This window comes from Lampetra planeri, chromosome 11 (assembly GCF_965212315.1).
Source record: "Lampetra planeri chromosome 11, kcLamPlan1.2.h2, whole genome shotgun sequence".
Lineage (NCBI taxonomy): Eukaryota > Metazoa > Chordata > Hyperoartia > Petromyzontiformes > Petromyzontidae > Lampetra > Lampetra planeri.
The window spans coordinates 9,619,807-9,637,535 of NC_136117.1; the positions used below are offsets into that span (position 1 = coordinate 9,619,807).

A 17,729-nucleotide genomic window follows, 5' to 3' on the forward strand; every position below is an offset into this window, starting at 1 on the left:
ATCCAGGTGGTTTCGGGGTCATAGCACTGAGCCAGCACTTTTAGATCCTGGGTTTAAATCTGGGCAGCCGTCCTCGATTACATTCGTAGGTTGACGGTCTCATCCTGGTCACAGTGATACATATACTTTAGTTCGAAATATTTGGTGACACTGCATTGGCAGTGGTGCACAAGCACAATTAACAATATTCTTGGGTTTTTTCGGTAAAGTCACGTAGGTAAAAATTTAAATTAATAAAAGTAAAATAAAAATAAAATAAAAATCACGACGTTTTATTAATTATAATTTTAATTTTTACCTACGTGACTTTACCGAAAAAACCCAAGAATATGAATCCTTGTAGTCACGAAAGCTTAAAATCTAGAAACAATTAACAATCTCAACACAATTATCAATAACACTGCCTTGGAAATAAATGCATATCATAAGTGATGTTTTCGCCCAAGGCCCATAGCACATAGAGAGGCCACTAAACCTCTCTGGCCTCTCGATTTATGTTATTGACAAATTTGTTTAGTTAGTTTGGTAATTTACACTTAATTTGGCTAATATATGCGCTCTGTAAAAAAATTAAGTATGTTTGATATACATGCGATGAACAATATTTGCAGGAGGACATATACAATATGTAAAATATATCCTCCTCGTATGAACAAAGATGCTAATTAAATTCGTTTTAGCAGTAGTTCTGTAATGTCATCATCTGGGGCCATTCTGAAACTGGGGCCATTCTGCAATGATGCCTGTTAGCTGCAGGGTTCGGAATCGAAATGGCTTCATCTCATAAAGACAATTACACAATTGGAATATACCATAAATGTCAAGACTTTTTGTTATAATGTGGCTATAAAGGAAGTAAATATATATTGAGTTATTTGTTTGACTTTACCTTTACAGTATTTGTTCAATTTCATTATCTACTTTCCATCTGTCTAGCAATTCGTGAAATCAAAGTTTGTTATAATTAGTACTTTATTAATGTCATTTGCATTCAGGACCCATTTCCCACGTTTGTTTTCAGGAATAACATATCACATTATTTTCACCAAATGTACTTTCTCATGCCAGGTAACACAAACGGCCGCTTTGTGCTGTCAAATACATTGCCACCGGCAATATTGACTCGTTCGACATTCAGTTATTTTACTCTGGGTGGCGTCACTGACCCCAAAGACTTCCAGCTGCTGGTGTTGATTGAAGATGAGGCCACTAAGGCAGACAAGACGAGGAGGCTGAGCAGCACCGCCACCATCCTCATCCATGTAGTGCCCTGGACCACAACCGTCCCCACCCCTGCCACGGTGAAAATACTACAGCCACAGGACATGGGCACCTGGCATTAAACACATTAGGATTATTCAGATTATTTAGCTGCTATTAATTTCCACGAGATAAGCCACTTTATTGAGCTATCATTTACCTTTCCTATATTTTGCACGCGTATCGGGCTTTTGTATTGTTTTTTGTTGTAACGTTCTGACCTGCCCTTACCGGACATCTGTTGAAAAATATATTTATAGCTCATCACATTCTTCCAGTATAAATAACTATTCAGATTTTGACATTTGCAATGGTTAGCGCACTGAACTTGCAATCCAGAGGTCGCCGGATCGATCTCCTGGTGCGGAAGTTAAAACAGTGCATCAAGTTTCTTATATCCCCCCCTCCACCCCCGACTCTGTTCACCTAAACGTTTAAATGAGAACTTCACAATTAGTGCAGGTTGTGTGTGGTGGGGTAAAGTGTGGGTGCTGCCATCTCTTCTAAGTTGTCTGGCCAGCGTGAAGTCGACCAATACCTTCTAGGGAGGCTCTTCAGAGCTCCTTAAGTGGAGGTCCTTCTGGCAGCAGTGGCATGAGCATGGAATTGCAGGGCTGTACTTTGATATATTTTTTTGGTATTGTTTAAAATTAGTGGCGGAGCCAGTGGAGGGGTGGGGTGGCACGTGCCCCCCCCCCCCCCAATGAAGTCCCTAATTTCGATCGGATCATTGGGGTTTATTAGTAATAAATCGGCATTTTGCTACCCCCACTGCCACTGTGTAGCATATTATTATGTGTCAGGGACTCTATGAGATGATAGGACAATAGTCTGAGTCCATAATTGGCAATAAGTAACGGCAAAGCAGTTATTATGTGACTCAGAATTTTGTGCAGTTGCGTATACAGTACACGACTTCCCTGAAGGCATTCACCTTCAGCGAGCGCGATGCCGATCACACACGGTTCGAATAAAAAGCAAGGGACAAGTCCTTACTCCCATCATTTTTCATTTCTGGAGGGGTTGCCCCCCCCTCCCTGAAAATCCTGGCTCTGCCACTGTTTAAAATCTCATTCTGCAATTGTGGAGGATTATTGGTATCAATAAACTGACATCTGTCTCTCCATATTAGAATATATATGTTTAGTCCATCTGTCTATTGGCTTTCAGATGTATATTATTCAGCAGCACTTGCTTAAATGAGCAAATTAAGGACCAGTTGCAGCAATTTTGAATGTTTGTGTCGGTTCTTACTCATAATGGCCCAGAATTCATAATGGTTATTGTTTCATTTAATAGGGTATCGCCGAGTAGATGGAATACTCTTGCCAATAACATCTGGCATCCCAGCAGTATTGGTCGAGCAAGTCTTACTATGCTCATTAGATCCCAAAGTGTGACAGACTGCATGCATAAACAATAGCAGATGCATGTATTACACACTCATGATAGTCAGCATAGAAGAATGTGAAGAGTGATATGCTGGAAGAGGGGAGCAGAATCAGGGAAGAGAGGATTAGATTTTAATACATGCACAGTGAAATGGAGAAGTGGGATTTATATGGAGAGTGGATTACCTTATTTTAATTATTACGTATTTACCCAGGAAAGGCACATTCAATGCAATTATAATTTTTCAGGAAGGTCATGCATTGGTGAGGTTTGGCCAACACCAATTAAAGTGTATGTTCTTAGCGAAGATATGGGAGGAAACTAGAGAAGTCGGTGAAAACCAATGCAGAACGATGGGATAAAAGACACATTCCACACAGCAAGGTGACTCAGTCAGGAATATAACCCAGGTTCTTCTTTGGAGGCACGTGTGTTACCATTGCGCCACCCAGCCGTCATTATAAGTACTGTTTAGACAATAGCGAATATTTGTGGCTCTGCAGTTTCAAGTGGTCTTCAGTTGTATACTTGTAAACTCCCTTCCACAATTTAGTTGCTTAGTTGGACAGAAGCGTCATCACTGTCATCTTCACAGCACAATGATCACCAGAGTGACCACCACTGCATCAACTTAAATAAATGTTTTCAAGCACCTTTGAGCAATGAGGAAACTGATAAGAAATATAACACATTTCCTCACAAAACTGTCAACGTAAACTGCTCTGTGAATACTGTATTTTTTTCAGGTCCTTACAACGAAAATCATCAATGTAGTTGATACATATTGGAAGCCAGACACTTGGTTTATTGCCGTAATGGTCATTGCTGGACTTCTGCTCCTACTTACCATCGCTCTGATTTCATTTTACTGTTGGAAAAGGTATGAAAACTCTTTGTCTCCTATGTAGGATATTGGTAATTATTTCGACAATGTCAAAATGAAACACGGCGCATATCTTTAACGCAAAGCGTGATAGATAAAATATGGTGTATTTCAATAAAAGGGCACATGTAACATCAAATACCTGTTAATTATTACTGTTAGAGAGACAACAACACAGACAAAGAAGGCAGACTGTTTTTTTATATTGCACAGATTTGTAAATCAACGGCTTGTAACATGCAACATTGCTAACTAGATTTAAAGAGAACAAGCCAACGCAATAGCCTAATCAGTAACAAAATCAGTCACATATCTCCGACTCTAAAATGCCCCGTTTAAAACTTCACACGAATGTTTTCGCCGGTTAAAAAAGAAAAGAAAAGATGCTGCACATAAGCGGGGAATTCGTGCCCACGCTGGCAGGCAACGTCGGCACGTCTCCAGATGATTTTTGTTGTTGTTGCTGACAACGCGATCGTGGATCAGTGGGGGGTGGGGGGGGGCACGTGCTGCCCCCCACCAGGATTTCTTCCGCCGCTGGGCAGTGAGAAGCGCTTACCCTTGAGATGACCCCCCCGCCCGCCCCCCGTCTTGGAATGATAATTATAATGTGACTTCACGCCGACGCTTCGTCGCAGCGTTGGGAGTTTCTTGTTCCCGATTTCAATGCTCCTCACTAATAATATAACCATCATCAGCGTTTAGATTTGTATCATGGCTATTCGTGTTTTGAAATAAGAACTCCCCCCCCCCCCCCGCATAATTGAGTATTGAAGAGGAACAGCCAGATTAGAATGTCTGACCAATAAAGTGAAGCATTTCCCCCCCCCCAAGACAAATGCGAGAATAAAACCTTAAAAACGTGAAATGAAAAGTAGGCGCAGACTCACAAAATTGTCTATAATTTTCATTGTCACCTCATCCCGTCTGTCTAATGTACAGCGTGGTCCAGATGTCTTGTGACCCACAATTCATTGCCCCCTAATACATTTCTTCCTTTGGATATTCATTCCTGCTTTAAGTAAACCTTACTTAAACAATAGTGCGTTTTAGATAATTAAATGGTGATTCACAATATATCTGGAACACCCTGTACTGTACCTATTCCATTATTTATTACGTTGAGATTTGCTTTAATGTAACACCGACTAAAGCAAGTTTATTTTAGAATTTTTATAAAATATATTTTGTCCATCGTGTTTTTTTTTTACACACAGATACATTATTACTCTGAAAACCTATGATTATTCTGCCGTAGTGCAATGGTTAGCACACTGGACTTGCAATCCAGAGGTCACCTGCTTAATCTCCTGGCGTGACAGTCGAATCAATGGTGCAAGGTTATTTTACATTTCCCCGCGCCTCTGTCCACACAAGTAGTGAGTAGGCAACAACCAATCGGTAGCTCGTGTGTGGTGGGTAAAAGTGTGGGTGCTCCAATCTCTTCCAAGACATCTGACCGGCGTAATCGGGTAGGGAAAAACAACACATTCCGTAGAGGGGTTCTTTGAAACGCCCCCCATTGGAGGTCCCTTCCACCAGGAGTGGTGGGTGGTGGGAGTAAGACATTGGGAGGGCTCCACCGTTTTTAAATCCTTTATATTAAGTTCGCTTGCTTGCTTGCTTACGACCGTGCAAATCTTTCGGTCGTTTTTTAACCCACTTCCCGTGATCCAATCGAGCTGACATTTTCCACACAGACTCGTTGTGCGTAACAATTAATTTTCGTGAAATTTTTTTTTCAAAAATTTTACACTGTTTAGGGATTTTTTTAAAAAATATTTAATTACCAATTGCTTAATGCTGGCAGACAATCATCTGACCCATAGGTGGCAGCCATTTCAAGCCAGAGGACGAGAGGACTCTAGCCGCCACGCATATTAAGGATTTATAGTGAAAAACTTTGTTTTTGCGGGTTAATTTTTTTACCCTTGTGTATGGTGGGTTTTTGTTGTATATATCTTTGCGAATCGCCACGTGATGCGTTTGTCTCCCAGCATGCCCTGCTGTTGGAAGTGCTGCAAGCCCTCTCAACCCGTGGATGAGAAACCCCTACTGGAGGCTAACAAGTCAGAGCTTGCCTTTGGGATTGAGTTGCATGCACAGACCACACTCACCATGTGTAGAGCCTGCAATGTGTATTTAACTTATTGTTGTCAAAGATAACACGCACTGTATCACTGTGGCATACGATAAGTGTTGAATGATGGTCACTATGCAAGGAAGAAATGCTCATATTTAATTAGTAGCTAAGCTGGAACATTCCACTTTTGGGATTACATGTTAAGAAAGTGTCAACCATTTTTTTATTTAGAGTACCGTATATATGTAAAACTGACTAAGAAACAGCTACCTTAGCTTATAATTGTTGCTTCTTTGCTTAATAGTGGCTACATATTGTGAGCTACACATTTTAAATGAGGGCAACTCCTAGACATCCATGAAATGTAAACGTTTCATTGTCGGTAATTTGGTGATTTTTTTTTACTATTTTTAGCAGCGTATGCTTCTTTTGTAAATGGCTTGGCTATGAATGTTTAGAAGTTCACATGACATTAAAGAACCAATGTTGCATCAACATGTTTGTCACTCGTGTGTTTGTGTGTTTTTCTGATTGATCAAGGATGGAAGAACTTAACAACACACCAGAAGATCCACCTCGTAATACACCAAAAGATCCAATCAACTCTGAAAGAACAAGAGAAACGCCTCCACCTTCATACGGGGTAGGATACAAACATTTATATGGCAACATTAATGTGAGGATATATGCAGTCTGTTGAAATTGTTTACCTTGCTGTTTGGCATGTTTTTATATTGTATGCTGTGATTATTACGTCTTGAAACTACTGAACACTGACATTTTTCATGTTCTCATTTTTTTGCAGTTTGATGGCAGAGCAAAAGATCCAAGTAAGACGTGTCTTATATCTTAAACTTCTTTATAAGCAACACCGCGATATTGGTGACCTATTGATTGATAAGCACAGTGATCAACTTTGTATCAAAATTAATGTCAACATTTTACAGAATTCTGGAAAGAGAATATTTGATTATGCATCAATGTTTGCCAGCGTTATTTTATGTTTGAATTTTTAATTCACGCGTGCTTTCGAATAAAACGGGAATGCGTCTGTGATTTCCCACAATAGCCAAAAGCGTTTGGTTATTTTCTCAGACGATATTTTTCCTTGTTTATTTCCACAGCTTCAGGAAGAGAATATGTTTTCAACTCTGCAACTGGAGAACGGCGCTGGCTTTAACGTTTAACTGGAAAAAAAGTGATCACATTCGTAGATGGATAACATATGGATTTTAATCTGTGTTGTGGCTGATCATCATTGAGTTGTATAATCGTAGTGCGTTGTATTTATTGAATTGCATGCTTGCATAGCTGCGTTTTTTGTCATAATTAAAAAAATGTTTGCACATGGAAGAACCTCCACTAGCTCTAGAAGGTGTTTGGTCTACTCTTCAACATTGACCTGATGTATTAGAAGAAATGGGAATACATATTTTACTCCACCACCTACAACCTACCAGTCAGGTAAAACGTCAATCTCTTTTTTTCAGTGTCAAAATTATAAACCCGATAATAGGTTTTTCCCCTTTTTTCTGGCAACAAAACAGGTGTTAAGATGTTAAAACACCAACTGAAACCTTTTACAAGGAATCATGTCTGCATTAACCACAATACTTGTGGTCAGAATGAAAACATAAAAAACATACTATGATAATATTGTCCTTGAAACTGATTGGTCCACACCAGAGACAGCTTTCTTTTGAGCCTCGTCTTAAACAGTGTTAGACTAGAGGACGCCAATCAGTTTCAAGGACAATGCATATATTATCGGAGTATGTTTTTTTTTTTGCGTTCTCACCACAAGTGTAAAAGGTTTTAGTTTGGTGTTTTGTTGCCAAACAAAAAGGGGAAAAACCTATTATCAAAAATTGTTTAGTTTTACATAAAGCGTAGGTAGTGGCGAGGTAAAGATTGGGTCGTGGTGAGGAGGATGGCTGTCTCGGGCTCCCTCTAGTGGAGGCGATTTGCCAGTGGTGTTGAGCGACTTTTTGCAGGGCTGGACTTTAATCTTGCTATTTTTAATTAACGTGTTATTTAGCGTATTGGTTCACTGAAAACAATAACTTGATAATTCCCTAAAGTGAACGAGATTAAGATACCAGACATTAAAATTCGTATATATGTGTAAAACGCAATGATGGATGTTTTCACTATTGTTACAACAGTATTGGCATGCGTTCATATATTAGAAAGGCATTTAATACAGCTTGTAACTTACAAAAACATTCGGAAAGGGCAGGGTACATTAGGTTTCTACCACGGATGCACTTTACTGTGATTTTAAATGTGTCGAGTAACATTGTAAGCAATAATCTTCAACACATCGATAGTTCATACAAAGCACACATTTAATGTGTTTGCAAATTGAATGTTTACCTCGAATACCATGATCCATTTCAATCAATAATGAAGATGTCGTTATATTATGATGAATCAATTTAAATGTAGGAAATGTTATCAATCAATTACATGATTCTCTTTGCAAAAAAATGTGCATACACCAACAGCACTCTGGAACATAAGTATTCAAATAAAATAGATTGTATTTTTACGAAATGCTAATATGTAGGCTGTATTCTTATATATAGATATGCTCATCGGATTAGAATATGGTTTATTATTTGTCAAATGTAAATTTACTTAGTATACAGTATTGACCAAATAAACACTGCTAAAATAAAATAAAACTAAGTGATCCACTTAATAGGGATTACAGAAAAACATGCAACTAATTTAAAATCAATTTACTTAAATATAGCGATTGATGAAAATTATCAAAATTTTAACCCCCTTGTCAAAAATTATGCTTAAGTTTGTAAAACTGTATTTGGTATAGGTATGTAGTACTCAGACTATAGGGTTAATGTCTCTAGGTATATCATATATGAACATCCTTTTTTCACAAAATGCACACTTGTGAAAATTACATCATGACAATTAATGACCCTCTCTGTCATAATTTAATCATGTGATTTCATCAATTGTATTCCCATTGCCACCACATTCAAATTAATGGCCACTTCACTTTTCCATGGACAGCAGTTTGCAATTCCCATTATGCGAGTTGAACTAAAAAGAAAAAAGGTTAGATTATTCCAACCCCCTAATTGTATCCCTTAATAGCTGGCAATTCTGCTTGGAGGCTAAACGGGGTTTCTCTGCCCAATGACTTTATTAATCCAGTCAGTGTATGCCGCCACACGCACAAAAACACCTGGCCGTTTGAGCTTTGCACAGCTGCGTCCTGGTGTGATGATGCCCTGCAGCACATAGCAGGACTCTTCCTTACATGCCAAAGGGCCACCATAGTCTCTCTGTGTGCGAAATAAATAAATACAATTTCACATCCATTCATTAGGAATACTATTATAATATAGTACATTGGGTATGCTTGCCATTCTTATGGCTCAAGGGTATTGGTGAAGGTGGTATGTTTCACAGACTCACAAAGTCTGCCAGTAGGGTGCCAATGTTATATGGTTTTACCTAATTAAGTAATTTGCAAGTAATGTGTTTTTACTTGGAGTGTGATGTAGGCACATATGGCCTACTCTTCTTAGAATAACATAAACGACGTGGGCAATGTGGAGCAGGCCAATGTGGAGCAGGTGACGTGCATAGTTTGGTTAATGCGCCCGCATTATTAACCAGGGCAACCTTTGGGCTCAAACCATGAACCTCTGTGCTAAATTCCAGCAGTGGACCAAGTGGGTCAAATATTAAAGTTGTAATTTGTTCAAAGACTATTCATGTAAATCCAATGTAAGTTGAAGTACAGGATGTGTCATTAATAGGTGCTCCTTTCTTACTTCATGGATGTAACACTTGTAAGTGATTGTTAATGACACTTTAAAATCTTAAACCTAGTGCAAATGAGATATCCGCGTTGTGTGAAATATTACATGTTATGGTTATTGGTTGAGATTTTGATTAAAATTAAACTTTTCACCACTTGTGCAGAGGTGTTAATATTATTGCACCATCTAATTTCTAGAATTATACAACATATCAGAATCTTTATTTAGACTGGAGGAACCCAATGCGCGTGTAAAGCTCTCTATCACAGATGTCCAGTTGTCAGCAACTTACAAGTTACATATATGGACAGGTGACATGCACGCATTTGTTTTCCTCTCGGTGACAGAAATGTTTCTACACAGTGGGAGCAGCTTCACCAGGTTTTTTTTTTCAGTATCCGCAAATATATGATCCCTTATTAAAGCATCCCTCCAAATCTCAGACTCTTTATTAATACCGGAGGAATCCGATGAGCTATAAAGCTCTTTTTCACAGATGCCCGGTAATTTCTGCGTGTCCACTATGGCGTTGGTGACACGTCATGTCGCGGTTAGGGAAAGCCCCAGGTGTTCGCCAACATCGCGGGTGTGAATATTTCTAATGCTTTGATCATATGCTGAAGGTCACTCGAGTTTTTAGTTTTTATTTGACGTAACGTTCAACCACGCAGTTCAAACTGCCGTCCACATTGAATCAATTTTGGATAATGCTTTTATGGTCACCCTGTGTTTTCCATCAAAACTCAAATGCGTCCTCTTACAAAAGAGCTCATATGTGAATTATCACTCAAAAGAGTACATTTTGGTGTCAATAGTTTATGCCTTATAGCTGGCATGATGTGTGCTTTCGGGTTGTGCCACATGTTTCTTTGGCATGATGTCCAGATACGCATGCCCTGTCCGGGAATCTAATCCAGATCTAAAGAATGACACCGCAACCCCGACACCATGAGAGAGCTATGCAGTCCAAATCCAAAAACCTACGCAACATTTTAACAGTAAATAAAAAGATCAATGATGTTGATGACAGTGTATCTTTCTGGATCAACATTTGGTCACTGGCAACGACACATTTGTAGGGTGAGCATGCCCGTACCTCGCAGCTGTCGATCTTTCCCTCTGTATTCCCGGCGCAAATCTCGGTGTCTTCAATCTGCCGCTTGTGGTGCACGCCACACGTGTCCCCGGCAACAACTTGAATGGATGCGATGTTCAGAGCACCGTTCTGTTCTAAACCTGAAATCGGAAGACAGGAGAACCATTTTGTTATTATATATATGTCTCCCGCTTCATTTCTGGAATGCATTCCTGAAAGTGCGACGGATATCGAAACAACGTAAATCACAGCGATTTTAGAATGCACGCCACAAGGCCTAAACAATGACAAGGGGAGGATATGGTGAAGCTGTGTGTTAATGCACGCATCTTCTTGCTAGACATACCGACGTTACACTACATTTAAAAAAAATACTGTACACAACTGTACATCAGTAAACTTTAATACAAATGATACAGGGTACAATAAGATACAGTACACTATAAAAACAAATCACCAGGATACTGTACGTAAATAATATATTGTACACTACACTACAGTACATTTCTTTACGGGTGATGCAAAGTGGTTCGTGTACAGCGTAGGTGGAGGCGAAGGTCGAGGCGACGCATTCAAGAAAGGATGGATGACGTAAGTGTGGCTTAAGGCAACTCAAATCAGGTAGTGGTATTAATAGTAAAGTAACGACGTATAAGGGGGAGACGTAGATCAGAGTATTACTGCACTTTTTTGCATTAAATTAGATAATACCACTTTCATGACAATTATATGGGTTTTTTTGGCCATTGGTTATTGTGTACATGTCTGATGAGTTGTAGGTGTTTAAAAAAAATGTAATTGCTCAGTATGATTCTAAATATTTTTACAATTTTTTTTTACTTGTATTGTCGGTGTTAAGGCCACGAGGCATAACATTCTTGTGATTTATTATAATTTTTTATTTTGTTTTATTTTTCTACCTATGTGACTTCGCCGAAAGAACCAAAGAGTATACTTTTGGAAATCTCGCACAGTGTGCCTCGTGCGATGGAGAATGGCCGCGGGAAAGATTTTTCACAGCACATTTCCCGAAACATCTTTCAAGCGGCCTTTTCATCCTTCACACAGTAGCGGGGGACACTTTACAACATAGTCCGCTGGAAGATTGTTTGTCATGTGACAGTCGAAGTCAACATTGGCACAGTAGGGGGGCACAGGTGGTGCCAGTCATCTCAGTCAGTCAGGCAGCTGTATCTGTCCCGTGACCTCCTGCCAGTGAGCCTTCGACACTTCACATGGCCTCAAAGTGCACCTAGCTTGGCGCAATTGCCGCAGTGACTTTGCCGCCACTTATTTGCAATTGGTGACTGCTGTTGCTGTTGAAGCCAATTGTCATGCACGGAGTTGAAATTTAACCAAATACATTACGTAAAAAACTAATTTGAAGATATTTTTGTGCAGTCATTGGTGACTGAATTGAGGTCGTAAATTTACCGCAGTTGATAACCCCTAAAAAATAATGGCTGTGTGGATTAGAAATGAGAACCGCAGCAGGACGAGCTCAGCATTCTGACAACAAATGTCACACATCAAACAAGAACACATGAAAATGATATGCAGCTTTTATAAAGTAGTCTGAGGTAAAATAATATTTAAAGACAGGAATATAGTAGATTCTGATAGAATAAGGACAAAATGGTGAGGCTTTACATTTATAGGAATAAGGACAGACAAAAGATAGCCAATAAGAAAATGTGGTTAACTGAAATAAATACATGAGTAGCCATCCCAAGGAGAGTGCTTCCATCACGATTCCACATTTTCAAATATTACAAGCTTTGAAATAAAAATGTACTTTTGACAACTGTGTTTTAATGTAACGTAAATTTATATGGCATCATATTGAATACGACGATTAAAAAAGAGACAAAAGAACGTGAATGTCGTTGTAAAAATAATATAGGTCTTACGATGTGTTTCTCCAAAGCCAGAAATTTCACATGAAGTCCCTGCAGGAACTATGGCCCCTTGAACTGGCATGCAGATCAGTTTCACATCTTTATCGATAAAAGCTGCTCTAAAAGGGTTCAGAAAACAAGCCAGATGTTTAGACAAATATAACAATCGGGAAACATTGCAACATTGCTTCATCTTATTCATCGTGAAATACAATAAAAGTTTGCAACATAGTAAAATTCAGTACGAATATTACACGATAACAAAGTGTCCATGTACGGTTAATGTGTCATGGTAAAAAAATACATTGTGCATATTACACAAAATAAATACCTTTCCAGTTTTAGCATGACAATTTTTGCATTTGCTGGGCCACAAACGAGTTTGGAAATGGCGATTGATTGGGAACTCAGATTATCAGGAACTTGATCTTCCTTCTTTATTCCAATCCAGGCTTGATATTGGCTGGCATCTAGATTGCTGACGACAGTGTGCATTTGGTGTTGAATACTGTGCAGTCGTATTGCCATAACACATACAAAGACAAAGATCCCCCGTATAGCCTTGACAAACTGTTGGAGTTAGTACTATTAGCGAGTAGCAACGATGAAGGCCGGTACGGCACACAAGAGGGTGGGGTGGCCAACACCACGCCCGGCCACCTTTGTCTCCTTAGTGGCAATGTTTACGATCATACCAGCTACTCATTTGAGGCTGAGTTAACCTCGTGGATGCCCAGGACCAGTTCAGAGAATCGTCACCGGTGTTGGCCGTGAGCGGGAATCGAATTCGGGTCACTTGGGTTCGCAGCGCAGCGCGCTAACCGCTATACTACTGCTCCCCAGAAACCAAAGTGCAAGAAAGCATTGGCAGTAAACATCCATCATCGGTAAAAATGTCAATGTGGTAAAACAGGAGTGTGAATTTGCTTCTTACCAGGATGGAAAACACTGGCGTGAGCTGAGCAGCCAGAGTCGGTCAATAAGAACAGCACCACAGAAGTGCTTCTCTTTCCTAAGAGTCAAACAGAATGAAAGCATTGGCACTCCATGAAATGGTTTCCTCAGTTTGTCACATTCATAGACAGCAATAATAACAACTTAAGTCTAAAATGCCTTGCATGGTTAGCATAGCAAATAATACAATGTGTGCACACTGGCTGTTGTAAAGCAATCTAGGTATCGTTGAAGCAATTAAATGTTTACATTTTCTCAAAAAATGATGCATGACAGTATTTCGTTCAAATGCGCACCTAAAAAACAAAGCATTGCAGTGTAAATGTTTCTACTGTGTACATGAGACGGCTACACACCAACCACTTGAGCAGATTCTGGGGGGCCGGGTGGTAAACAATAGACATTAACCCCCAACTAATTACAGGTAGTCCCCGACTTACGATGGAGATGCGTTACGACGACCCCATCGTAAGTCGAAAATATCGTAATCGAAAATGGCCTAGCCTACCCAGGAGTCTTAAAGAATGGTGATAATTTAGCAAAACAGAGCAATTCACAGTACCGTACTGTATAAACTATATGCGTACAGTACATCCCGGCAGCGTCCCAACGTACAGTATCGTACCTCGTACGCTTCTGCGTTTTCCTGCCGCGCGAAATGTAAAATATTAAACAATTTTGTCATATCGCTATCGCCATCGTAAGATCGAAATATCGTAAGTCGGACCATCGTAAGTCGGGGACTACCTATATTCATTTTGATGGAGGGTAGGAGTCAATTGGTTTAATTTTAATGTATCTAGCATCAAAATGTTTAAATAGTCCCCTCGTGGAGAGACACTTGAGCTGAGGGAGGTGGTAGAACTACTGAATTTGAGACAAGATAACCCACTTCGTTCACATGTTAGCCAAAGCTGCCTTGTGTGCTACCCCTCGGTTTAGAAACATGCGTTTAGAGTATTTGGCCGCTCTACATTTCCACATGACAAGACACATTGTTGAGCGATCATTTGTGGCCAGGTCACTTTCAAAAAGAGCTATATAGCTCAGTGGGCCTTACCTGGCAAAAATATGTTTTCAACAGTTTAGTTGAGTTACAGGACCCCACACACAAGACATTGCTTCATCCCTACCTAACATCTGTGCGTCATCACCCTTGTGTCCGCACTTCCCATCACAATGTCAGCTCCCCAAACAATGACAAAACGGTGGTGCTACCCATGTAGCCAATGAGCCAAGGGAGTTGGTTGGTCCCGCTTGGGGTGGCAAATGGTACCAGTACCCACCAGAGCAGCATCCACCATGGGCAACGCACTTAGCATATATATCGTCTGTTTCATTGTCACACATCCTATGCATATGCATATTCGGTAGATATTTCATCTTTTTTTCTGAATTGGTACTTTGTCAAACATACTCCCCATTAAAGACTTCTTTCTCGTAACAAAAACATTACCTGAGTAGTCTCCCATGTCATACATATTCATGATCAAGAGATAAGATGCTTCAAGAAGCCATTATTAGAATGTGGCACCCTGGGTGGCACGAATATGCCATTTTGGGCCAATGGCTCAAGGCGAGTGATTGTGCGGCTTGTATAACCTAATGAAGCACTTGAGTCTCATTACCCATCACGCAGGCTCACAGTCCACGGGGAGTCTCCTGGTTCCCCTCCGATGATGCGACCAAATTTTTGTCCCTTCGTACCACAGATGTTGCAATCAGCGGTACCTTCTTGAGTGGGGAAGCAGGAAGGGCACAGTTAAATGAATGCACTCCCATGCGATTGTTTGTATTCACATTCAACAAAAGGCTTACTTGGCATTTAGTGTAGGGAAAAAATTGGCTTACCACCCAGTGTTGGTCCAGGAATTGGAGATCCAGCTAAAAGAAAATGCAACATAATTACATTACTTGAATACCAGGCTATGCAGTGCATATTAATGAAAACATAAATATTAATGTGGAGCTAATTTGTGACGTAATTTTTGCTCAATTTAAAATATAGTAATCTTAATATATATAATGTAGCATGTATATAAAGAGGATTTGAATAGTTACACAGAGCCTACAAGTTGTGTGGTCCTGTTTGTACCCAGTGACCATTAGCTCTTGCTGATGCCATGCCTGTGGATCCAGAGTTGCTGGGGATTGGTGGACATTGTTTTAGTTCGTCGGTCATGTGGGCTGTTAGACCATACTTCACCATAATGTGCGCCGGTTGGTGGCGGGGGGGGGACGTAGCCAACAGGGCAACGGAACAACACGACCGTTGTCTGGTCAATCAAACTGTCGACAAGGAGACAGAATGAAGAAGTGAAATAAAATGGGACATGGCTGAACTCAGCTCGGTGAGGAGAAAAATGAGAGAACTCCAATACATTTAAGCAGCGGCCATATTTTCTATTACAGGAGGAAATGTGGCTGTAATTATGGAGGTCTCTCTGGGAATCATACAGTTATATAAGTCAAGAGTACATCACAGGCTATTGCCCAGCTAAAATTGAGGTGTTTCAAATCACTGCAAGCTAAATGTAAGTTACGCTCCAATGTCAAGCCATGAAGATGTCGACAAAAACAACTCAATTAATTTGTCAATAACACTGTGACCTTAAAATATGATCGATGATGTGTCAGGAAATGGGCCTTCTTGATAATTGTGCCTGTGCACCACTGTCAATGCCGAATTATTACATCATTTGTTTAACCATGAGGAAATAATGTGTAGCCCAAATATGTGAAGAGCTTCATCCAACTTATAATTGAGGGCAACACACGACAATATCACAACGGGTGACTTAAATGCAAAGAGATGCTGATTGATAATTATTAGTAAATTTGCCATTTGATTGAGGAACGGGCGAAGATAACGTGTATTGGAGTTCAGTTGGGCACGTTCAAGCTATGTGTGCAAAACGATTGCCATGCAAGAGACATTTATCCCTGTTGGAAAAATACACCCCCGAGTGTGTGGCTAAAAAAAGAGCGCCGAAAGGGATTTTGGAAAGACGATCAAAGTCAAAAGTGATTTCCTGATAAGGTGATCATTGTGGCAGTGCTCATCTCCTGTTTACAGCCTTGAATGAGTGGTGGAAATTCCCCATTCCTATATCGGGGGCAAATATCCATAGGAAAACTACTGTTTTTTCCCCCAAAAAGTAGTACTCATTATATTGACCTTGGAGGGATCATGGTCTTAGTCAACCCCCAACCAGGATTTGAACTTGTGAACTTCTGTGAGAGCCGCTCGCTCTACCACTGCGCCGTCTGGTTGTTGAGGAAGAGTAATTATGTTTAGCATGCTTCTGTGGTCCATTCCCTAACTGTTCAGCACACAGCGTATACATGCACCACTCTGCGATAGTTCTGAATTGATACTTCACCTCGCAATATGATGGTGAAAGCAGAATTGGAACACAATTGAGGGGAAAATATACCGAAACGTTTAAATAAATCGCCAAAGCGTGATAACAGAATAAAAACGTGTAGAGAACAGGGGGAGAGCAATGGTGCAGTGGCTTGTGCACTGTACTATGAACCTGGTGACTTAAATTTTACTCGCAGCCATGGTTAACTTTAGTGTTGAGTGGCATAAGAACCAGAGCTGGGCCCTGCTGCTCTCGAATCTGTACTGACGAGCCTGTGGGCAAGTATAGTAAAATAAACCCGACGGCTGACGTGGTGTGGGAAGGCATCCCATCATCCGGCAGTGGATTGATAAACATGCTGTAGATTATAATGAAACAGCAATGTAATTTTTTAAAGTGTCTTGCCACATGGTTTAAGGCCACAGTAGTCCCACTCTTGCTCCGGATCGGTGGTGTAGCACCAGGGCCCATGGCGATCATTGTCCGGGTTTCGGCAGTAATTCCTTTCCAGCCCTGCTTTGGGGTAATTCTTCACATCTATACTGTGGACAGTTCACAAAAAAAAAAATTCGTTTCGAGATCACACTCAAGAGGGAGACCACCACAGATAGAGTGGAGATATCAGCTCATCCGCAGGTGCAAGATGGGCTATTACATCAGGAACCCACAAGGGATGGCAATGATTTGGCAGATCTTCATCCAGCAGCGGCTAGATAATGGCTGCTGATGATGGTGGTGGTGTTGGTGGTGGAGATGATGATAGCTCATTTCACCCTATATATTTGTGTATCGTGTTTATAATTGTAATGGCAAACTGTAATACTGTACAGTACAGGCAATAGGGTGCCATCTTCTGGAACCTTGAGAAATTTACTGTCTGTCCGTGGCACTTTTAGATGGGAATTACACTGCTGCTCATTCTTCCAACAAACGTGCACTTCGAGATAACATCTCTTTATTTCCTGAAAATCCCGAGCCATTTTCAACTCACAATCCTA

At 40.3% G+C, this 17,729-nt stretch overlaps 2 protein-coding genes across 3 annotated transcripts in view; one reads left to right on the top strand and one right to left on the bottom strand.

Moving 5' to 3' along the window:
* The window catches only part of LOC144721287 (cadherin-related family member 4-like), a 26,959-nt gene extending 17,390 nt beyond the window's left edge, over positions 1-9,569 (top strand). For both annotated transcript variants that reach the window (XM_078598787.1, XM_078598788.1), the window contains 6 exons: positions 1,069-1,301; positions 3,399-3,532; positions 5,533-5,604; positions 6,159-6,261; positions 6,424-6,448; positions 6,743-9,569. In XM_078598787.1, the coding sequence (XP_078454913.1) occupies positions 1,069-1,301; positions 3,399-3,532; positions 5,533-5,604; positions 6,159-6,261; positions 6,424-6,448; positions 6,743-6,798 (623 nt within the window). In that variant the 3' untranslated portion in view covers positions 6,799-9,569. The remainder of the gene's footprint in view (positions 1-1,068; positions 1,302-3,398; positions 3,533-5,532; positions 5,605-6,158; positions 6,262-6,423; positions 6,449-6,742) is intronic.
* LOC144721289 (hepatocyte growth factor-like protein) overlaps positions 6,256-17,729 on the bottom strand; it is a 25,761-nt gene continuing 14,287 nt past the window's right edge. Inside the window, exons 11-18 of the mRNA XM_078598790.1 lie at positions 17,137-17,273; positions 15,215-15,247; positions 14,992-15,097; positions 13,344-13,421; positions 12,741-12,887; positions 12,422-12,528; positions 10,512-10,651; positions 6,256-8,932 (exon numbers count right to left, since the gene is read on the bottom strand). Of these exons, the coding sequence (XP_078454916.1) occupies positions 8,762-8,932; positions 10,512-10,651; positions 12,422-12,528; positions 12,741-12,887; positions 13,344-13,421; positions 14,992-15,097; positions 15,215-15,247; positions 17,137-17,273 (919 nt within the window). The 3' untranslated portion in view covers positions 6,256-8,761. The remainder of the gene's footprint in view (positions 8,933-10,511; positions 10,652-12,421; positions 12,529-12,740; positions 12,888-13,343; positions 13,422-14,991; positions 15,098-15,214; positions 15,248-17,136; positions 17,274-17,729) is intronic.